General features: G+C 48.9%; 1 protein-coding gene across 2 annotated transcripts; it reads right to left on the bottom strand.

The window, feature by feature from the left end:
- Positions 1-321: 321 nt before the first annotated feature.
- C17H11orf16 (chromosome 17 C11orf16 homolog) lies at positions 322-16,351 on the bottom strand. 2 transcript variants are annotated; one of them, XM_029582704.1, is made up of 10 exons: positions 16,240-16,351; positions 12,045-12,229; positions 10,973-11,026; positions 9,341-9,491; positions 7,664-7,892; positions 4,834-5,538; positions 4,266-4,450; positions 3,446-3,618; positions 2,287-2,536; positions 322-734 (listed from the first exon to the last, which is right to left on the bottom strand). In XM_029582704.1, exons 1-10 carry the CDS (start codon positions 16,294-16,296, stop codon positions 609-611), a joined length of 2,115 nt encoding a protein of 704 aa, XP_029438564.1. In that variant the 5' UTR covers positions 16,297-16,351; the 3' UTR covers positions 322-608. The 2 variants fall into 2 exon arrangements, with proteins under 2 accessions (XP_029438564.1, XP_029438565.1); XM_029582705.1 differs by lacking the exon at positions 10,973-11,026.
- Between the last annotated feature and the right edge of the window lie 1,348 nt (positions 16,352-17,699).

Raw genomic sequence — 17,699 nt, 5'->3', positions numbered from 1 at the left:
TGGAAGAGTAAGTTTGGAGCCATTGGCACAGGTGAGCCAGTGCTTCAGGTCAGGAGCAGGTTCCAGATATAAAACAGGAAAGGGAAGTCGTGCAGGCCAAGAGACTGAAAGCTCCCTGGTTATCCCTATGGGGTCTCAAGAAGCCCTGCACAGGTTCACGCCTTTGCTTTTAACTGTTGTCGTAATGAATTTGTGGCACAGAAGTTATTGGAATGCAACTTTTATTGTTGCAGTCTGTTTTTGCATTTTTATTTTTCATATCAGTTTTATGGCTGCCTGGATTTACAGCATTGCAGTTCAGTGTGAGCAGGCTGGGTTGTATTTTTTTTTTTTTGCCAGTTGTATCACTTGATTAGAATACAAACGATAATGAGAAAAGTTCAACCAAAGAGTTACCAGGGTGCAGAAGTGGAGTGATCGTGGACCTTCTCTTTGCTGGAAGATGGAGCAGTCCCAAAACTGTTGCACTCTTGTTTCTACCTACCGTTCTCAGTGTGTCATCTCAAATGATCGCCTAATGCCAGGGAAAGCCACGCTCCGTGTGCGTCCTCTGAATTGTAAAGGCCAGAGAGGATTAGGGCATAAAGTATTACAAAAAAATCGTGGGATTACAGTGATCGGCCTCTCTGTCTGGTTCTGCGTCCAGCATTTTTGCTCTGTGCCTGTCTTTCTGTTTTGTAGACCTTTTCAGCCAGCAGTTTGTAGTGGGTATCCACCCGTTTCCTTCTGGCATCCTGGAAACAAATGAGAGAGTGCAGAGCGGTGTTAAATCCTTGCACGAAGGAGAGATGGGAACGCTGCCTTCAACAGGGCTAAGAATGAAATACGACGGAGCCAGGGCAGACGCGGGACGCTGGCTGAATTTGCTGAGCATTTCAGTACTGCACTTATTAATCCTACTTCAACTTCTCAGCTTTATGTGTTTCACATAATGCAGCCCAGTCCCCTGGACAAAACTGCTGCCTCCAGTGCCTAAGAGGTTCTAGGGAGGGGAGCGGGACCGATCTAGGGAGGGGAGGGGAGCGGGACCGATCTAGCAGCACTGCTGGGACAATCCCGTCCTATCCGTCATTTCTTTCTGTGTAAAATGAGACGAGCCAAGTCTGATAATAGTGCACAACTTTACAATCGGGCCGATACAGTACAGCACACTGTTAGCCGGCATTTGGACGCACGTTTTGGACACACTAGCTTTATCCCTTATTCAGTAAGGGGTAATAGTGCGTCCAACCCTCCCCCCCCGAACGTAATAGGGCCCCCAACATGCAAATGCATGTTGGGGGCCCTATTAGGTATTCCTGCGCAATTCAGTAAGTAAAATGTGCAGCCAAGCCGCACATTTTGCTTTCAGAAATTAGCGCCTACCCAAAGGTAGGGGTTCATTTCTGCTGGCATCGGGAAAGTGCATGGCGATATTAAGTCGGAGGTCACGAAAGTTTAAAAAATTAAAAAAAAAAAAAAATTTAAAATGGGCCCGCGGCTGTCGGGTCGGAAACCGGACACTCAATTTTGCCAGCGTCCGGTTTCCGAGCCCGTGGCTGTCTGCGGGCTCGAGAACCGACACCGGCAAAATTGAGTGTCAGCTGTCAAACCCGCTGACAGTCACCGCTCCGGGCTAAAAGGAGGCGCTAGTGTCCCTAGCACCTCTTTTTACCGCCGGGCCTAATTTAAATGAATAATCAGAAGAAACCCGCTTTTCTTATGCCTAACACAATTTAGACGCCAATCGCAAGGGGCACCTAATATAATGCACTTCAGCAACCTCAGCAAAATAAGAAAAACAAAAAAAAGAATCTGGATCAAAGCAGATGCCCGTACTGAGTGCCCATTACATTAAACGAGCGCTGCAGCCACACAATTCTCCCTTAACCTGCCCTTTTTTAATGCTGCCTCATTTAAATACCGCAACGGGCGCCCAGGGTATGTGGCTGCACGTGCATTAAGAATGGGTGCTCCATACTAGTGCCTGTTTTGAGCACACATTTTACTGCTTTGCCCCCTTTGCATTTAGTGTGTAATTCTTGCCAGATTTCTAAGAACGGGGGGGGGGGGGGGGGGGGGGGGAGGTTTCGAGGAGGTGCCAACAGGTATTTTTTTTGTTTTTTATCTCTGTATATGGATGGCCCCGTGCATGCATCCCTGAATAGCAGAACTGCACAGAACTTCTTGTGATAAATTCAGAAAGTGATGTCCCAGAGAATATCGCAGAAGCCCTGGCGTGAGAAGCGAGATTAGAGGGACTATTCTTGCTCTCTTGCCAGCTCTGCGCGTAGCCGGATAACTTGCCTGAGTACGCATTTCCTTTATGTCGTCTGCGGTGCATTTGCGGAGCTCCCTCTGGTCGAGCTTCTGTCGGACGTGCTGCAGGTGGGCCTGCCTGCGCTGTTCCTTCTCCTTCTCTTCCTCTGCCATGGTCTGCTTCCGAAGGCTTCGCTGCAGCTGGGCGAGCTGCTTTGCTTTCAGGGTTTCAGACTCCTCCTGTGCTTTCTCTCTTCTCTTTTCCTCTTCCTTCTGCAGGTGTTGTAGCCTCTTCTTCCTGAAACGGCCAGGGGTTGTTAACTGGGCATGAGGTGCCCTGAGTGGATCTTTAAGCGTGCGGCCTTCCCCTCGCGTATCTGCCTGTCGGCGGCAGCTCTGGAACAGCATCTCCCTGCATTGATCTCTCGCTCTCTGCCAAATCCTCCAGGCCCCTCCTCTCCCCAGTGCCTAGCATCCCATATCTCTCTCCCCACCTCCTACTCTTTCTCCCCTTCCTTCCCAGCTCACCAAAGCAGCATTACCCCAGCATCCTCTATAGCTCCATCCCGTGCCTGACCAGCATCCCCCCCCCCCTCTCAATCCATCCCGCCCTCTGCACAGCTCCACCGTCCACCAGCAGCATCCTCTGGTCTCTGTTCCCCACAGCTCCCTAGCATCCCTTACCGTCTTGTGGTGCTGTGCCTGCCATGAAGCCGGCGAGGTGGTAAATGTCAGCGACCACCTCGTTTGAATCATGGAAGAACTGCCCCTGAGCTTATTACTTACAGCACGCGGCTGCCAAACCTTACAAGCACAAGAGAATCCCTCCCTGCCTGCTGTCTGAGCTTCAGCAAGGTCCCCATGAAATAACAGCAACCTCTTAAGTGTCTTGAGTTGCCTGCATCTTTCCCATTTCATACTGAACAGACATGCCTTGATGGCGGGCCAGGTCTGATGATAAAACTCCCTATCTGTTTATTTCCAGCACAATTCAATATAGTCCACGTTTACATCACTCTCTCGGATAACGCCGGCCCCTGTTGGAAAATGCTTCGGTACCCAAGATTTAATAACTAATTGCTGCAGGCTACCCAATCATAAGCATTTCCTGATTGGGCGTACACAGGTCGAATCCAGGGCCTAAGCGGTGGCTGGCGGTGACCGCCCTCACCACTACCACCACCTTCGTGTACGGCCTGCGCGGTACCTGTGAAGTTCCTGAATGTCCGTGTACTGCCGCTCAGCCTGCTGCTCTCTCCGACTCTCCCGTTCCCGCTGCTGCAGCTTTTGCCTGCGTCGCTGCTCGATCGATGCTTGCTCCCGCTCAAATTGTTCCCGCTGGCTTGCTCCTAGCTTTTCTTGTACGGGGGGAGCTTGCGACTGCAGGGAAAGAAACCACACGTAGCATCAGTGAGGGGTTTTTACCCTGGGGATCATGCATTCCTGTGCCATGTGAAATGCTTGTGCGCCAGGACCAGTTGCCTTTACAAAATGCCACAATCGGCGTTTCGTTCTCCCTTTGCAGTTTTGAGATTTTGTGGGTTGATGTAAAGAAAGTTATTCAGGCTTTTTTTTTTTTTTTTTTACCAAGGAAAATGCAACAAAATTCTAAAGTAGTGTAGAAACTTTGTGTTAATCTGTAGGGTACCTTAGCACCAATAGTTACCTACTGTTAAACAGGAGCTCATCTACGGCAGAGCTTCCACGTTCTTAAGGAGTCTCTGGGGCCCTGTCTGATTTGCTCATCTTTGAGTAGAAGAATTTGGCGGCTGCCCACCATAAAGATGGGAACTTCCTGTGGGACAGCAGGAACTTCCTGTGGGACAGCAGTTACTGGGTCTAGACGTCTAATAATAATGCAGCACCCGAGCTAACCAATGTTAGCCTCTTCAAAGTGCCTGAAAATGTGAAGTATAACTAAAAGCCAATCAGCCAGCTCCATCAAGGGTTAGCTGCCAGCTCCTTTATTTCCTACCAAAGGATTTCATTGGCCAGGAAGAATAACAAACCAGAAAGTGAGACCGTACCCCCTGCGATGGTTTGGCGTCGTCGTGGCTCAAGACGTCTCTCACTGTGAGTCGGCGGCCTGGGGAGCTTGCGATGGCTTCGAACATGGCGCCCTGGTTGCTTGGACCGAGAGGGGAAAGGTCCAGCCAGGAAATGCCGGACTCTGACTTCTTGGGTGTAAAGCAGTTGCTGGAAACGCTGCTCCCTGGAGAAAATGCAAACACAGTACTACTGAATGCAATCTTAAATCTTATTGGGTCCCCTAAAAAAGAACAAAATAAAGGGGGGGGGGGTTTGGAGGAGAACATCTCGTTTATTGACTCCATGATAATGCTAAATGCATAGGAAGCGTGCACCGTGGCGTCATTACCATTGATACATGAGTGACAGACTTGTACAGAGAATCTGTGTCTTCGTTTAAAGGTACAGTAAGCCAGGGGTGATGCTCCATGCCTAGTTTTACTCTTGGTCAAAGCTGTTACCTTTTTAAAAAAAAAAGCCATGTGCTGCTGTGTCCTGCTTTTAGAAAGCAGGTCCCTGAGAATCAGGCTAAGGAGCATGGAGAGAGGCAGGTATAGGAGGTGCTACCTGGTTTCCTGTAGTTCGGTTCAGGGTGGCACCTCCTCCAGTACTTCCAGTCGGGCCTGACCCTCTCACCGGCGGGTATCCCAGGCGTCTCCCAAAGGCTGGAGTCTGTATTGACCGCACTGTCCACCATCGTGCTTTTGGTTAAGCATGTCCCCTTGTCGCTTTCAGTGTCTGAAGAGGAGGAGGAGGAGGAGGAGGAGGAAGGGGAGGAAACAGCAGCCGGAGCTGCTTCTTGTTTAGGAGGTTCCAAGCAGAGGAGAGTGGGTTTTTTGGTCAGCTCGTGCTCCTTCGGGTCTTCTGCCTCTTTCGCGGCTGGGGAAGCCAGTGGCCACCAGGGTTGGCACTTGGGATGGCAGCAGCAGGTGCTTCCCCCCGTGTGGGCTGGGGACCAGCAGGCCCTGTGGTGACCATAGTAAGGGTGGAGCTGGCTGTAGTAAGAGGGTGCAAAGCAATGCGGCCATTTGTGGCTGTAGAAACAGCCTGGATTGCACGAGAGAAGTGGCGTGGTGGGGACCCCCTCGGCCAAAAGGTAAGTGGTGGGATTTAGGGGGCATTCGCCAAGCTTCGGCCGGGAGCTGATAGGCAGATGGAGCCTCGTCAGAATTTGCTCCCAGACGGCCGCTGGAATCCGGACAGCCACACCAGGGGGCACTTTGACTCTCTTGCCATTCCAAAAGCTGACCGTTATTCCTTCATCTTCACCGGCTGTCAAAAATAGAGAAACGAGCTGTTAGTGGAAAACAAAAGCAACTTGCAGAATCGCAGGCGTTTTGCTTGTTTTATTCCTGTAACTTTCTTTCTGATTTTTTTTTAAGCCTGTGCCCGGGCTCCTCCTCGGCGCAAATTCTCAGGACAAGCAGCCTGGCACGAGGATGATGCCCATTGCAGGGGGGTCCAGGGGTAGGCTGCTGAGAGGAGGGTAAGGAGGCCCTCTTTCTGGCTGGCCTAGATTGGGTTCTGGGAAATCCCTGAGCACCAGGCTTAGCTGCAGTTGGAAATGCCATCATTGCCTCGTTTAAATGGCTTTGCTGCTTTGAAATGTTGTCTTCCTGCATTTTGAGATGAAATAAACTGAGGAGTTTCCCATGCTCAAGGGAAGATTAGAATTTATGAACTTCCAATCTAACCAACTAAGCCGATTATGTACATTTTTGTACAAGAGTTTACATGTTCTAGGGTTGCAGTGGTGTGATTCTTAATTTAACGCATTTAAAGAATATTTTATGATGGGTGTTTTGGAAATAAAAAAAAAATGTATGTAAACCTCTCAGATGAACAGGGGATAAGAATTTGGCTTCTAATAACATTTACTTTTCTTTGAAAACTGATATTTATGATAATAACGAGAGGTGGGAGACAGGTAGGCAGGGAATGGTTATTTATCTTTTCAAATAGTACTAGGAGTAGTGCACACTCCATGAAGCTAATAGGTAGCACATTTTAAACAACGTGAAAGTACTTTTTCACTCGGCGCACAATCAAGCTGTGGAATTCATTGCTGGAGGATGTGGTAAAAGCTCTTACAGGCAGATGCAATATCTGCGCAGGAAAGACCGGCGCTCATGATTGAGCGCCCACTTTCCTAACGCGCGCCCATCCACCTCCCCCGAGCGCGCGAGGCAGCGGGCAAATGAGCCGCTGCGTTAAAAAGGAGGCGCTAGGGGATAAATCGTGCGTCCCTACCACCTCCTCAACATGGGGCGCCCAGAAGTGGCTGTGCAGGGGTTGCATAACGGGATGGTCAATTTTACGAGCGTCCGTTTTCCTAACCTCTGCACAGCCACGGGTTAGGAACATGGAGGCTCGTTAATTTAGCATCCCTTTGCCTAACCCGACCACCGTCAAGGCATTTTATTTTCTTTTTTTTTTTCACGTTGCTGCTTTCTGTGGCTCCTCCGACTTAACATCACCACGAACCACAGAAAAGCAATATTTTCTGCTTTTCTGTACAATTTTTGGGGTTTCTCAACGCCAGCTCCAAGACTGGCATTAACGTTTGAGGGTTAAAATGTGTGCGGCGAGCGCACGGTTGTTGTTTTTTATGTCGGGGGAGGGGTGGGTAATAGCTAATAACCTCATCAACACGGCATTTACGTGCGGTGAGCGTTATTGGCTATAGGCTGGTTTGGACGCCCTGCTCCCCTCATCGCATCAGGGATTATGGACGCGCGTCCAACCGCCCGGGTTAACCTGCGCATGATATTGCATCGCCTGTAAGCATAGCCGGGTTTGAAAGGGTTTCGAGAAGTTCCTGAAGGAAAAGTTCGTAAACCATCGTTAAGCCGTTTAGACTTGGAGAAGCCGCTGCTTGTACCTGGTTACGGGTAACAAGGATTGGACTGTTCTTTGACCACCCTGCCAGGTACTTGCGACCTGGATTGCCAGGGTCGGAGACAGGACGCTGGACCTTTGGTCTGACCCAGTGTGGCGTTTCTTAGGTAAACGCGCTTGCTATTTAGATTAAAATCTAAGAATACTTCCATATTTTAGACATAAGGGCAAAAGAGTAGAGAGAAGTGTTCCGCTTTATAATTGCGAATGAAGTAACTTTCTACTGTCCGAGGCTGCTTGTTGAGCCCATTGAAGGTGAAAGTGGTTTTTGTTTCCCAGACTACCTGCGACAGAGGGACTATGGGCTCGGTGTAGCTGAGTTCAGGAAATTCCCTAGGGCGAGAAGTATTTATATAATCGCTGCCGTTTGCACCTTTCTTCCCATCCAGTTATCGGTAAACTCTGCTATAAATCACTGCTCCTAGTCCCGTAGCAGAAATCTGACTTGGTAGCCTGAACCTGATTTGCCGCGTGAGCATGTCGGCGCCGTCACGCTTACCTCGCAGAGGGTCTCTCGTTTCAGTGCCCAGCACCACCGTCCCAGGACCGTATCTCAGCAGCTGGGGCTCCCAGGGGGCCAGAACCTTGTCGCCGGGGACGATGCGGTGCCTCATCGCGTCCAAGTACTGAACGAGGTCATCGCTTGCGGTTTTCTGCAGCACAGTTGGGTATTTTGCGCCCCTGGGGTGGGGTCTGTCAAACTCCACTAGAAAAACTCCTCTGTCCCCCTGGGCACCAGCACAACGAAAGTGAAGTTAATTATTCAAACACAGAGGCCTTAAATTAGTATTAAAACATGAAGTTTGCCCTGTGGTCCTGGCTGCAAGCAGCTCTGCCATACATTTAAATTACAACACTGTAAAATGGCCTATTGGAATGTATCGCCCACGGGCTTCTCCGGTGCCTCGGGGGCGGCTGTTTGCGGCCATGGATCCCTGGATCGGGGCTTCTCTGCCCTGGCTGGGCTGGGAAAGGGGGCTGCTGCGGCGATAGCGCTCACAGTCCCCGGAGCTGTGAATTGTCGAAGTTAAAAATGACAGCTCCCCCACTGGACTTTTTTTTGCCTGTGATCTAGGGGTTCCAGAGGGAACCCCGGGCTCTGGCCCCCAGCCTCAGGACTGTCACTGCAGTGACCAGAAGGAGCTGGGGAAATTGGGGGCAAAAAACAAAAAACAAAACATCTCTGGGTGGTTGGCATCAGAATCTCAGCCCTGAGTCCGACTGAACTGCACGAGAAAGGAGGAAAAACTGAGCCCCCTCCATCCCCCCCTCGAAAAAAAGCATCGCACATGTTCCAGACCAGGTCTCTTCTGAAACATACAAAGCTCTTCTGCGGTACGACAAAGGACTGCACTGAGCCCTTCAAAATCAAGCAGAAATGTAAAAAAATGAAATAAAATGTGCAGATGCTTAATTGTTACCCTCCAAAAAAAAAACCCTAAAAAAAACCTGTTTCTTACTTCTTTGGGCTTCCAGCTCAGTTGGAAGCAGGGCTGGCATCAGCCTTAACAAATACTTGGGGATTTTCCCCTGCTTTATATCCCCTTTGGCCGGCCCTACAGTGATCCTTCCAGGAACTTGCAATCATGGGCCCTAAATCCAGCCACTAGGTGTCGCCATTGTGCAGCGATTGGGACTTCCAACCAGGGGTTTCTAAATGCTGCCACCACTGCATACCCAGGCCCAGCTGCCCCAGGAAGCAGAAGAGCTGACCTGGAATCGAATCCAAGTCTCTACATGGTAGAGTTAGCCGTCAGCCAACTTCCTTTCATTTTTTTTTTTTATGTTCAAAGCAGCCCTGCTAGTGAAAAGCAATTGCAGATTTGTACAGCAACTTGACGTATAGTAAAAGTGATTTATGATGTCTAGACTGAGCAGAGAGGGCTGTAAGTCACAGAGCAGCCTGGGGTTGTGTCTGACTTAAGATTGTGAGCTCCAGGAAGTAGGGATTCTCTCTGATATGTTTCTGCACGGTGCCAAATTATTATTTTTATTATTAATAATAGACAGTCTGCGGATCACACACACATTCAAGTGACTCATCACCAGAGCTGTCTCCCATGGCCCCTTTTGGTTTTCAGTGCCTTCTAGTTAAGAAGTATATTTAGCAGTAGTTTGTTTGACAGGCACTTAAAAAAAACAACCCCCAAATTAACCAGCAATGTCATCCACATACCTCTGACTCTTGTATTATTGTAGCAAGATAGTAAAATCCGTCCGGCTCTCTCCTTGCCAGAACTGGGGTGTTTATTGTTAGAGGGTAAGAACCCACGAACCTCGTGCAGGTAACATCTGAGAAATGTGGGCAGTGGCCCACCCAGGAGCACCTTAAAGATAGGAAAATGGATTTACTTAGAAGAGAAGGAAGCCCTGGCATCCAGGGTGTTACAGGGCACTCTTTACTGTGGCTGTGCCTGTGCCTGGGGTGGATTGGTTATCGTGAAGCTCTCTGAAGAGTTTGGACCTTGTAGATCTGAGATATCCATGCCTTCTCCTAAATCTGGCACGCCGCCTGTCATGGTGTTGGAAAGGCCATCGCGATGCAACGTGCTCTTAAAATAAATCTCGATGGCAAATGCATCTTAGCCTCCTGCTTTATCACTAATTTATCGCTCGCTGTACACCTTTACAGTTCCTTTTCCTAATGTGTCGCCAGGCAGTTTTATAAAATAGATATTGTAAAAATAAAAGTTATGATTAGAAGACGGTCCAGGTTAGGCTCTAGTTTATCCTTCAGAAGTCTCTCAGCAAGTGCATTGAGTATTTATGGTAATTAATACAAGTAAATACTAGCAGCTGACAGTCCGTCTAGTTGCTTACTTTAAATAATAACTAATCCTTTTTTTTTGCCATGCTATGTAACTATTTATATAATTATTGCTTCTTTTAAAATCTTCCTTTGTTTGTACAAGGTGTGAAATTTCCTTCATATTTAAAAAAAACCATGTATACATGTTGAAAGATAAGGTTGCATTATTTCCAAATTAGGAGCTGACGGTTTTAAGCATTGTCTTTGTCTTTGTTTTAGCATATTCCAGTGCGTGAATGTCTGGGTCTGGGCTCACCCTGTTTGCAAAAACACAGGGGGAGATTTTTAATCCTACGCGCGCGCGGGGTACATTTGTGCGCGCTACCTGGCGCGCACAAATGTACACCCGATTTTAGAACTTGCGCACGTTGCTGCGCGCAAGTTCTAAAATCTGGGGTCGGCGCGCCCAAGGGGGTGCACACTTGTGTGCGCCGAGCCCTAGGGGAGCCCCGATGGCTTTCCCCATTCCCTCCAAGGCTGAACCCACCCCCCAGCCCTCCCTAAACCCCCCCCCCACCTTATTTTATTTTTTACGCCTGCCTCTTGCAGGCGAATCTTGCGCGCGCCGACCAGCTGCCGGCGCGCAAGCCTCCGGCACAGCCGCTGTGCCAAGGGACTCGGGACCGCCCCCAGATCGGCACCATGCCCACGACCCCGCCCCCTTCCCGCCCCTTTTTCAAAGCCCCAGGACATACGCGCGCCCCGCTGAGCCTATGCAAAATAGGCTCGGCGCACGCAGGGCCTATGATAAAGGTTGCCATATTGGAAACCCATATAATATAATATAATTTCCCCATTAAGCTGGGCCGGGTCCCTTTTCCTCTGCCGCTGTGTATTATATTATCAGCCTCGTTCTCTCTTTTGGATGGGACTCTAAGACATAGCAGCACTTCAAGGCATCTTAAACCAGAGAGATAGCTGGGTTACCATTAACTCTAAAGTCATTTCTCTTTGTTTAAAATATGCACCACAAAAAGGCTCCATCCCAGCCACACCTACCCTGAAGAGCTCTGCCCGGGGCACCGACGCCATTCATCACCTCTCATTTCTGTTCTGTAGAGGGGTTTGTAATGTAATAAGACAGATGAGCAATCATGACATCCACAAAGGACTTTTACACACCTAGAGACTAAAAAGTAACTCCTGCCGCTCATTCTTCCTCTCCCTTTTATAACAGCAGCTCGCACATGGGAGAATGTATCAGACGCCGTGCATGGCCTATTTCCAGGGAGCTGCAATATCCCTTTCTAGGATGTCTTGCTTCCGCAGAGGACTGAGTTACTTGGTGCTGCTCACGTCCTAACTTGTAAGGGTGATGGTCACACCAGTCGGTGGGGTAGAGAGAGACCGTTCATCCTATCCTGCAGCTGGGACCCTAGGAACATACCCTAGAGAGGATCCCCCTCCCATCGATGTCTACCTCGGGTGCACGTTTGTGTTAATGTGTCCAGTGGGCACTAGGAGAGCTGAATGAGACGTAGCAGTGGAAATGAACTGAGCTCTGGCAAGCCATGAGCTAAATGATGTTTTGGTTTTTCCAAATGACCAGGGACTCCCCCAGCCATCGAGGTCCCTGGGTCTGGGACCCTGCACAGGGAGGCCTGCCCCGTGGATTCCAGAAGGGGGGAGAGTACGTGGCTTGCCCAGGGCCCTGGTGGTTGGACAAGGGACCCAAGTGGTACGAGGGAGCAGGAGGGCCCACTGTGGATGGTCACCCCATGGTCATATTCCCTTACCCTGTGTCTCCTTTTCCTGCACGGCAGCTTCTTCGGGTGTGGCTGGAGGTTTGCTCTCACTTGCTGTCTGTATCTACCCTGCATGCTGGTCACATTTGCTATTTTTTTGTGGAGAGGAGGCAGGGTAAGGACACCGCAATCCAGTCTCATATACGCTGCCTGCCCACTCCTCGCATCTTTGTCCTGTTCATATTTGGGGGGTGATAACCTTAAGGAATCCTCATCTGCAACCCAAACCTTGTTGGAGCAAATTGAGCTCTTGGCCATGTGTTTGCCCATCATGGCCTGAATAGATTTTTATTTTTTAAATGCCTCTATAATGAAAGCAAAAGTACCTTTGATGGATGGGGGATGTCGTCGTCCAGGGAGGATGGACCAGTACGGGACAAGTGGTTAAAGCCTGACATGGAGCCATCAGCTTGTGGCAAGGGTGCTCCTCCAGTGCCGTCATCACGCTGCAGTATTTCTCTGCGGGGCTCAGTGCTCCCAGGGAAGGCTTCATGTCGTGAGACGCGGCAACCTGGACAGTGACACAAGAATTTCTGAATGGCGAAAACATCACGGCGGCAGCCTCGGAGGGCAAGAAACGTAACGGCCAATAAAATCCTCGGGTTGAGATTTGTTTCAGAGCGTGCTGAAGGGTCGCGTTCTCTGATAGGTGCTAATATTCTTCCCTAGGCAAAATGCTGCCTCCGTGCATAATGAGACCAAGTCGCCAGAGCTTAGAATGTCTTACAGTGAGATAACTATGAGCTGAGAGTATCTTACAGTGTCATAACTGTGGCAAATGATAATACCAAGCCCTGAGAACAGTTCAAGCTGAAAGCTGCAGTCAGCGTACTGAAAAATGATCCAATTGTCGTAAACTTTGCTGTATTTTTAAAATGCATTTCAGAAATCTAATCTGTAAAGGGCATGAAATACTGTGCAGTGAGATCTATTTAATCGTTGGGTATTTGCCAGGTACTTGTGACCTGGATCGGCCACTGTTAGGCTTGATGGTCTAAGTTTAAAATTGCAGTACTGCCTACAGTGACCCCCAAATAGTTAAGTGCCTGCTTCTTGGGTTTATTCCTGTACATACTAAAAAATATTGTTCCATGCTAAATCTAAGGTCCCTTTATTTTAATTTTCTGACATGTATGAAAGCAAAATAACATACTCCCCATTTGTGTTAAAACTCAACACAGTGAGGTTAACATGGCCACTGCCTTCCTCACCAAAGAATGGAAGTTTGCTACACTAAGGGGTAGATTTTCAAAGGGGTAATCGCGTACCCCCCGAAAACCTACCCCAAACCCCCTCCCCTTGCACGCGCTGAGCCTTTTTTGCATAGGCTCGGCGGTGCACGCAAGCCCCGGGACGCGCGCAAGTCCCAGGGCTTGCAAAAAGGGGCGGTCGGGGGCATGGCCAGGGGGCACGGTTAGGGATCGGGGGCGTGTGGGCGGTCCGGGGGCGTGGCCTGTGTCGGGGCCTGCCGCGCGTAAGTTACTACTGCCCGGAGGCAGTAGTAATTTCTCCGATAAAGGTGGGGGGGGGGGGGTCTAGATAGGGCCGGGGGGGTGGGTTAGGTAGGGGAAGGGAAGGTTCGGGGGGGGGGGGGGCAGAAAGAAAGTTCTCTCCGAAGCCGCTCCGATTTCAGAGCGGCCTCGGAGGGAACGGGCAGAGCGCACAGGGCTTGGCGGGCGCAAGTTGCACAAAGGTGCACCCCCTTGTGCGCGCCGACCCCGGATTTTATAAGATATGGGCGGCTACGCATATCTTATATCTGGGTGGGGATCTGTTACTGATCTGTACTGTGAATAAAATAGCTAGCGCAGGCCGGTGGCGTGCAGCAGTCAGGGCCTTCAAGGGATTCGGTGAATCCTCATTCCTGGACTTTTTTTTTTTGGGAGGGGGGGGGCCTTTTTTTTTCCAGCTGCACATCTGTGTGGCCAATAGAAAGAGCAGCCTGTGGCTGCACCTCGGAAGGAGCCAATAGAAAGAAGTTCCGGGCAGAGCAGGTAGGGGAGCCTGATGGGTGGGACCAATCACGGGGACGGGAGGCAGGGAAGTGGCAGCCCAGGCATTGATGGAAGCAGCAGCGTTGTATGAGGCAGAAGGTGGGACCTGCCTTCTACTACCCCACATGAAAAACAGGCCTGCAGATCATGTGGGACGGGACATCTTGTATGCCCACGTGGATCCAAGGGCAGGCAGTCGGAGGAGAAGTCAGTGCTGTGCGGTGCCAGTGTTTGAGCTGAGCTGAGAAAAAGTTGAGGGAGCTACGAGTGACAGAGAGAGAGGAGAGAAGGAGTCTGGGGAGCATGATTGCTGGGGGATGGAGAGAGGGGACGAGAGCAAGACTGCTAGGATCTGAAGGAATCTAGGAGAGGGGCAAGACTGCTGGGAACTGGGGGATCTGCTTGGGAATATGACCACTGGGGGTCTGGGTGGGAGGGGGACTGGGGAGAGGAAACAGAGGAGCATGACTGCTTGGCTCTGGGATTCTGGGTGGGGAGAGGGGACTTATAAACATTTTCATGAGGTTTAATTTATTGAATGTTCTTATTCATTAGCTGTCTTGAAATATTTACTCTTTTTATTAATATAGTTTTACTATTATGATTGATGTTTTATTTTTTTTAATTTTATTGTTAAGATTCTGCTAGGGACTAGTTTAAGAATAGGGGTCTATAGCAGTCTGGCTTGTTCTGTTTTTAATAGGAGGTGTATTGGCTTTCTAGGGTCTGTTGTAATATTTGCAGTGCTGCTCTTTCCTGGGTATGATGGTAACTATTTGAGTCCTGGGAATTAGTGTTGTTTTGGTATGGCAGATTTATTTCTTGGGGTAAACTGTATTCTTGGCAGGCTGTGATAACTTTTATTAGATTGTGTTTAAGTATTATCCAAAAATACTGTATGTGTGCTATTGAGACAATGTAGGACCTGTCTTGTGAGTGTCTCTGATCTGACATCTTAAGGGGGGATCTATGTAGTTTTAAAAGCTTTTGTATTTTTGTTTTACAGATATTTGTAGGCAGCCTGCCATGCTCTGTTTTCCTAATAGGAGGTGTATTGGTGTTTAGGGCCTGTGTAATATTTGCAGTGTTGCCTTTTCATAAATAGTTGCTGATCACCGTTTTGGTATGGGAGGTTTACTTTATTGTAATTCCTTATTCATACTTTTCTGAGGCTAAGCCCAAGCTCAATGCGTGTTAAAATGGGCCGAAGGCTCTGTGCCATGGGGAGAAGGGTGTGAGAGAGAGAGACTACAAAAGACCTGGGGGAGGGGGGGGGTGTGGGTATGGGAAGGGAGAGGGAACTGAACGAGCAAGACTCGGACTGAGGGGGAGGCGAGACTGAATCCCCTGCTATCAATGTCACCGCACGCCACTGGCCCGGGTCTCTACACAGAGACTATTCATTGCAGGAAGCAAGTCTGCTTTGATTTGATTTCATTAATTGAAGATTTTATATAGTGCACGGAGATTAGCACAGTGCCTCAGAAAACAAAACACAAAACGCTAACAGACAATAAAAAAAATGGCTGGACCTCACCACTAACCTGAAGAGACCACAAAGGGGAGATACAAATCTTTTAAAGAAAGAAAGAAAGACATTTTGTATTCCACCAGTCCACCAATCATGGTGGATAACAGCAATGCATACACAATCAAACAACAAACACATACAAGAACAGTGTTATAAAATGAAAAAGAGCAACAATTAAGGGAGATCTGAATTAGATACCCGCACAGCTGGCCCTCAATATAATAAACTGAAAACAGTTACCCTTAATATTGTTAACCTTCCAATAAAGAAAAATATTCATGCATCTCAACCCCAGACTCCCGTTAGTGATTATTAAAAAAAAACAAACAAAAAAACAGACGCTTTGCTTGCAGAGATAACCAAGGGAGACTGTTGCATCAATAGTGCAACATCTTAAAGTGGTACTAGATATATGCAGTGCTATACAGTCCCTGCTCTATGGAGGGACCTGGGGTCTTAAGGATAAACATTTCCATCTGCAAGTCTGTGTTTCCCTCAACATCTGGAAAATTCCTTACCATCTACCCCAGAAATTCTGGCTGTCAAGAACATCTGTGCTGTGAGACACTGCAGTAAGAGAGGCTTAATGGGGGGGAGATCTCTCTCTCGGCTGATATGACACAAAGGCCCGAGAATGGTCTTGGGAGCAGATCGACGTGCGTTCGCTGTAATATCAGCAGAGAGTTCTCATACCGGGGATCTAGATTGTAAGCCCCATGGTTCCCCCCCCCCCCCATGATACTTTTTCCAAGGTTAAATCTTGGTTAATTGGTTGTTTTTCCTCCACACAGCTTTCTCGCACTCTGCCTAGCTGGGTGAGATTGTGCCCAGCCTATACTAAGCACCAAATTTCCAGCAAACATATCTGCGAGGCCAGATGGAAACGAGCAGGCTCTCTGCCTCCAAGCTCCTTAGTAATTTGCTGGCTGACTGCGCTAGCATTGCATATCCCGGTTCAGGACTGTAACGTTCGGAACTGTTCGCAGGAGCACTTACCAGCTTCTTAAAAGCGTCCGAGTCTGCAGATCGTAGTCCCCGGCGGTCCTCGGGCATTCTGCCCCTGTGCCTGCGACCTGACCGTGCATTTGCTGCTAATGTTTGCCGGTTGCCTTGCAGGTTGCTAGGAAGTGGGCCAGAGCACACAAGGCGGGCAGGGATATGAGGTTACCAAGCTACAGCAGAGGCTGAGATCCTGCATCTCTTCTTTCCCACAGCACCTGCAAAGTTAGCCGCCCTGAAGTGGCAGACCAGTCATGGAAGGCGGACTATAAAGCAAAACCAAGAGTCCTGAAACAATACTAGCCCAGATATATTCCCAACAATCTGTCAAGAGAAAAAGTGGCCTAGTGATTACAGCAATGGCCTAAGAACCAGGAAAAGCAGTGTTGAAATCCCACCGCCTCTGCTGACACTCCTTGTGACCTGGCGTAAGTCACTTCATTTCTCACTGCCAGTTAGGGCTTGATGTAATAAGGGATGTGCAAACTGTGCTCCCGCTGGAGCAAGGCGTATTTGTGTGATGTGTGCATTGCTTGGCACCACTGCATGGGAATCTCAGTGCTAATAAGGCATTCACTGTTACCCCTAATGCACAGAGGTGCACTGGCTGTCTTAGCACGGAAAATGTTACTGCTGCTCAGGGGTGGAGTAAAGTTTCCGGAGCGGATGTGAGTTCTGGGGCCGGGATCTGTAGGCAGGATTTATGTGCACAAAAAAGGGTTTTTTTTGGGGTTTTTTGTGCATGTTGAAAGCATTTCTGCGCACATAAATCATATTTTATGCACACACAAAAAAAGCATAAATCATGTTTTGTGTGCATAAAACATGCTTTTTTTGTGTTTATAAACCTTGTCCCTGCGCCCTTTTAATGCGGGTTTGTGTGTGCACATTTGTAACTTTTGGAAAGGAAGGAGCCGGGCCGGCGGAAGCACTAGGGCGAGCTAGGCCTGGGGCCAGGTCACTGAGCATTAGGGGGCGCGAGCCATGTGGAGCTCAGAAACTCGAGAGGTATGAGGCGGGGGGTGAGGCAGAAGGTGCCTAATCCCCTGGAGACAATGAAAGAGCAGAAGGAAAGGAATATGAAGTAAGGGGGAGAAAAAGGGGTAAAGGGATCAGGATTACCTGGAGAATGATTTGAGGGGAGGTTATAGAGGCAGTGAGGGAGGGAATGGGACAGCGGGAAGGTTCTGGCTGCTAAAATAAACTCTGCTATTCTGGGGAAACACTGAAACTTTTTTTTTTCTCCCACTGATTTTCTCCTCTTTTTGTCCTTGTCAAAACAGAGCCTGAAAAATTTCTAGAAAAACAAAAAAGTTAAGGTCCCTAGCTATTTTGGAACAGCCTGTGCACCTCCTGCAGACTTTTACCTGCTGGTGAGTTTCCTCGTTTTGTCATAGTTTCCATTTCCCAAGTTACATGCTCCCGCAGTAATCGACCTTAACCTCCTCTCTCCAGTG

The sequence above is a fragment of the Rhinatrema bivittatum genome, chromosome 17 (assembly GCF_901001135.1).
Source record: "Rhinatrema bivittatum chromosome 17, aRhiBiv1.1, whole genome shotgun sequence".
Classification (NCBI taxonomy): Eukaryota; Metazoa; Chordata; class Amphibia; order Gymnophiona; family Rhinatrematidae; genus Rhinatrema; species Rhinatrema bivittatum.
Note: the sequence above shows the minus strand (reverse complement) of the source record. Positions and strands in the feature narration are given on the sequence as shown.

Excerpts from the sequence above, each read along its gene's own strand:
- C17H11orf16 (XM_029582704.1), bottom strand. The coding sequence starts at position 16,296 with ATGCCCGAGGACCGCCGGGGACTACGATCTGCAGACTCGGACGCTTTT. Across the intron at positions 4,451-4,833 it reads ACCGAACTACAGGAAACCAG|GGAGCAGCGTTTCCAGCAAC; the intron begins GTAGCACCTCCT and ends CATTTTCTCCAG. Across the intron at positions 2,537-3,445 it reads GACATTCAGGAACTTCACAG|GAAGAAGAGGCTACAACACC; the intron begins GTACCGCGCAGG and ends TGGCCGTTTCAG.